Source organism: Asparagus officinalis, unplaced genomic scaffold (assembly GCF_001876935.1).
Source record: "Asparagus officinalis unplaced genomic scaffold, Aspof.V1 AsparagusV1_Un693, whole genome shotgun sequence".
Classification (NCBI taxonomy): domain Eukaryota; kingdom Viridiplantae; phylum Streptophyta; class Magnoliopsida; order Asparagales; family Asparagaceae; genus Asparagus; species Asparagus officinalis.
The window spans coordinates 16,253-21,700 of NW_017972953.1; the positions used below are offsets into that span (position 1 = coordinate 16,253).

At 35.3% G+C, this 5,448-nt stretch overlaps 1 protein-coding gene across 1 annotated transcript; it reads left to right on the forward strand.

Annotated features, from left to right (window-relative positions):
* The first annotated feature begins 438 nt into the window (after window positions 1–438).
* On the forward strand, window positions 439–3,904 carry LOC109828078. Its single transcript, XM_020395115.1, has 4 exons — window positions 439–935; window positions 1,139–1,759; window positions 2,058–2,699; window positions 3,268–3,904. Exons 1-4 carry the CDS (start codon window positions 439–441, stop codon window positions 3,902–3,904), a joined length of 2,397 nt encoding a protein of 798 aa, XP_020250704.1.
* Window positions 3,905–5,448: the final 1,544 nt, after the last annotated feature.

Genomic DNA, 5,448 nt, shown 5'->3' on the forward strand with positions numbered 1-5,448 from the left:
ATTATTATATAATTAATTTATAAAATATTATTATAGTTATTATATATATGACATACTATTATAATATAATATAATAATTACTAATATTAGTAAAATATTATGATATAATATAATATAATACTATAGTTTGAAATAATATAATATATTAACTATAACATGATACATTTTAATATATATTGTTGTAATTATCATGTTACATATAAGGAAAAATTGCTTCAAGGCCCCAAACTTGAAAAAACAATGTGGCCCAGCCCCCTGTAGTTTGGCCCATGTGGCTAAGCCCTTAAATTTTCAAAAAAATGTAACTGGGCCCTAAAAGCAGTTCTCACACCCGTATTTGCACCCAGCCTCCCTAAAATACCCCCGCCTTCAACTCCGTGCCTCGAAAACGAGATCCGATCGCTGGCGAAACCTCTCCGTCGCATTTAAGGCGAGATGATGGCCGTTTTGGGGGGAAATTTTGGCGCGCTCCCTCCGTTATATCTCCTGTTAACCCACTCGGCTTTGAAGAGAGTGTATTTATGGTGCAAAGGGCAGATCTTTGCGGTTAGGGCTTATGATCTTCAGCCCCCTACTTGTCCTAAAGTGCCCTTCATAACTCCTCTTAAATCCCCTTCATTTATGGCGGAGAGCCCCCTTATTTGCATGGTTTCCTTGGGTGAGAGAGCAGTGTTCTCAAGGGTAACTTCTGCAACCTCTTTTTTTGAGTTTAAGTTCGACGTGGCTGAGAGGTTGAAGGTTCCTTATGATGCGCTATCAATGGTTTATAAATCTGAAAGGATCCCTGATCTGAGTTTTGAGATCGAGAATGAGGATGATATGGAGTGTATGGTGGAGCACAACCGTAATATCGGGTGTCTGGAGATCCATATTCGAGCTAATATAGATGTAGATGTTTCCAGATGTGAGAACACCCCGAAGCAACCTCCTGAAATGTAAGTTATATTTACACTTAATTTATTTGAAAACTTATGAATTGCATAGAGCAGGTTAAATGTTAGCTTTTAACTGATATATGTTAACTTTCTACCGAAGGTTGTTAAGCTTTAGGGCATATTTGTTAACTCTTAAGGGTACTGCATTATTTAAGTACAAGTCCTATTTGTTATTTTAAGAAAAACCAATTATATTTGTGCAGCATTATGAATACACTGAAGCCAAAGTTTATTGATAGTACTTCTGCTGCAAACCATGGTTCTGAAAGAATTCCAATTGATAATCCCAGTGGTAGCAGTGTAGTGCGTTCTGATGACATTATTAACAACACAGTAATGATTCCTGGTTGGTGGCATAATGCATTAACTGAAGAGGGTCAAGAATTTGAAAGTGCTGAAGAATTAAGGTTGGCGCTGACATACTATTCTCTGGCCAAAATGTTTGATTATGAGTTTAAAAAGAACGAACCAAAACGTATCCGTGTATATTGCCGATATAAAGAAACTTACGAGTGCCCATGGATGTTGTTTGCTTCACCTGTTAAGAATGCAAATAGACTATCGATCAAGAAGTTTGTTAATGAACATACTTGTGGGCAGTACGGGCAAAATACAGGTCGTTCAAGGGCATCCCGTAAATTCATTGCAACACAGTTACAACCACTCCTGAAGGTCCGTCCAGAAATCCGACCCGTTGATGTGCAAAAGGAGTTCCTCACAAACTACGGCCTTAGAATTGATTACAGTAAGATATGGTGGGGGAAAGAGAGAGCACAGGAGAAGCTTTACGGGGATATATATGAGTCGTATGATCAACTACGATGGTAAATGCTGAGCTTTATTATTAACTTGTTAAGTTCCAAAGTTTGCTTGTTAAAACAAATAGTTAACATGTTCCTTGTTAAGTTCATTGATAACATTGATAACATGTTAAGTTTCACGACTAACATGTTAACTCTTGTAAATAACATGTTAACTCTTGTTAATAACATGTTAACTCTTGTAAATAACACGTTAACTTTTGTTAAGTTACCCCAATAATGTGTTAGCTTTTTTTGGTCGCTTGTTAAGCTACACGGATAACATGTTAACTTGTTGGTTTGTTTCTTCTTACACGACTAGGTATGAGCGCATGGTAAAAGAGACAAATCCCGGCAGTTACATACATGTTGACCAGAATGAGGGGAGGTTTTCGAGACTCTTTGTTTGTTATGCTGCATGCATCAAAGGTTTCTTGAGTGGATGCAGACCCCTTCTATTTTTGGACGGTACATTTTTGAAGGATCGATATAAAGGTATTCTCCTCTCGGCCATAGCATACGATGGGAACCAAGGTATATTTCCCTTAGCGTATTGCATATGTGATCAAGAGAATTTGATGAATTGGAAGTGGTTCCTCCAAGGTCTATGGTCCATACTTTATGAGAGGGCTGACCCTTACAATCCTCCCCACCAATTGGTTATAATTTCTGATGCGGACAAAGGAATTAAAGAATCAGTAAAAGAGTATTTTCCAGAAGCTCTACACTCGAGGTGTGTTCTACATCTTGTTGAAAATTTCAGGTTAAAGCTTAAGGACTTGGGTATGAAGTCGAAGGACACTCATGTTCTTGGGAACTTACTCCAAAGTGCTTGTTATAAATACACAATAGCAGAATGGAATGAGTACATGAAAGAGATATATGACATGGATCCAAGGGCATACAACATTGCTATGAACTACTCTCCTGATCAATGGGCAAATGCATTCTTCCCGGGAATAAGGTAACGTTATTTGGCTGTTCTATATCTATGCTAATGTATGAACTTATGCTATTTAGCATGTTATCTTTGGATTTGTTAAATTCTATATCAGAGCTGTTAACTATATCAGAGTTGATAACATGTTAAGTCTTGTTGATAATATGTTGAGTCTCGTTGCTAACATGTTAACTCTTGGGGATAACGTGTCAACTCTTGTTGATAACATGTTAACTCTTGTTGATAACATGTTAACTCTTGTGGGATACATGTTAACTCTTGTGGAGAACATGTTAACTCTTGTGGGATACATGTTAACTCTTGTGGAGAACATGTTAACTCTTGTGGGATACATGTTAACTCTTGTGGAGAACATGTTAACTCTTGTGGGATACATGTTAACTGTTAAATGTTAACTATTATATGTAAACATGTTAACTGTAATACAAAAAAAATAACTCTATTCAACTATTTGTGTCATCCCTTATTTATAACCTGTTAACTGTTACCTGTAATTCATATTATGTTAACCCTATTCAATTATTTGTTAACCTTTATTTGTGACATGTTATAAAGTTATATATAATTTCAGGTATGGGCACGTAACATCTAATTTCGCTAAGTCTTTTAATAATTGGATAAGGGAAGCTAGAATGCTACGGATTCTACAAATGGTTGAGCATATCCGTAAACAGATAATGGTTCGAATGAGTAATCGCCGGTTACTTGCAGATAAATGGGTTGGATATCTCTGTCCACAAGCAGAGATGGTGCTTAAAGAAAATATAGAGAAAGGTCGTCCATTGGATGTTAAGCAAGCTGCAGCTGACATATTTGAAGTGCAAGCACATAAAACTACCCGTGTTGATTTGGAGAAGAAGACATGCACTTGCCGTGCTTGGGACGTCATGCGGATTCCGTGTAAACATGCATGTGCAGTCATCTCGTACATGAAGAGAGACATTTACCAATATTGCGATTGGTTTATGTCCATAGAAGCATTTAAAAAGAGCTATGACCCGATTCTCTATCCTATACCAGATTATGAGAAACGAAGCGTGCCAAGGGATGAGATCGAGCTACTTCCACCACATACTATCAAAAGAAAGGGGAGAAATAAAACAAGACGTATCAACAATCGAACAGTGTACAAACGACCTTTGAAATGCTCTCGATGCCACTCCGAAGGCCACAACCGCGCAACTTGCAATGAGCCGATCGCCGATTGATATGAGTTGCGGATTTGAAGAAACACTTTTGGGTGTATGTAATACTTTTGTAGTTAACCGTTTATATGAACTGAAACATATCTGGGTGTATGTAATACTTTTGTAGTTAACCGTTTATATGAACTGAAACATATCTATGCCAATGTGAACTATAATGAAAATGTTATCTTACTTGGGTCTGTAAAGTTACTCAGTTAGATTGTTAAGTTACAATTTACATATAAAATTTTCTTGGTAGGTTATTAAGCTACACCTATTACATGTTAACTCTTGTAAATAACATGATGGATAACATGTTAACTCTTGTTAGAAACATGTTAACTCTTATAGCTAATATGTTAACTCTTTTGACAAACATGTTAACTCTTGTGGCAAACATGTTAACTCTTGTTGCTTCTTGGTAGGTTATTAAGCTACACCTATTACATGTTAACTCTTGTAAATAATATGATGGATAACATGTTAACTCTTGTTCGAAACATGTTAACTCTTATAGCTAATATGTTAACTCTTGTGGCAAACATGTTAACTCTTGTGGAAAACATGTTAGGACTCATATATCAATGCCAATGTGAATTATAATATTTCCTGTTAACTCTTGTTGAAAACATGTTAACTCTTGTGGAGAAAATATTAACTCTCGTGGAAAACATGGTAACTCTTGATGTAACATGTTAACTCTTGCTGCAAACATGTTAACTCTTATTGATATTATGTTAACTCTTGTGGGAAATATGTTAACTTTCTTTGATAACATGTTAACTCTTGTTGCATACATGTTAACTCTTGTAGCTAATATGTTAACTCTTGTTTCAAACATGTTAACTCTTGTGGAAAACATGTTAACTCTTGCTGAAAATATGTTAACTCTTGTAACAAATATGTTAACTCTTTGGGCAAACATGTTAACTCTTTTGACAAACATGTTAACTCTTGTTGTAAACATGTTAACTTTTGTGGAGAACATGTTAACTCTTGTTGATAACATGTTAACTTTTGTTGGAAATATGTTAACTTTCTTTGATAACTGTTAACTCTTTGACATAACAAAACTCTCGTAAGTAACATGTTAACTATTGTTGATTACAAGTAAACTCTTGTGATAACATGTTAACCCTTGTTGATACATGTAAACTCATGATGATAAAATGTTAAATCTTGTTGCCATCATGTTGACTCTTATAGTTACCGGTGTATATGAACTGAAACATATTTGGGTGTATGTAATACTTTTGTAGTTAACTGTGTATATGACCTGAAATATATCTATGCCAATGTGAATTATAATGAAAATGTTATCTTACTTGGGTCTGTAAAGTTACTCAGTTAGATTGTTAAGTTACAGTTAACATATAAAATTTTCTTGGTAGGTTATTAAGCTACACCTATTACATGTTAACTCTTGTAAATAACATGATGGATAACATGTTAACTCTTGTTGCAAACATGTTAACTCTTGTGAAAAACATGTTAACTCTTGTGGCAAACATGTTAACTCTTGTGGAAAACATGTTAACTCTTGTTGAAAACATGTTAACTCTTAT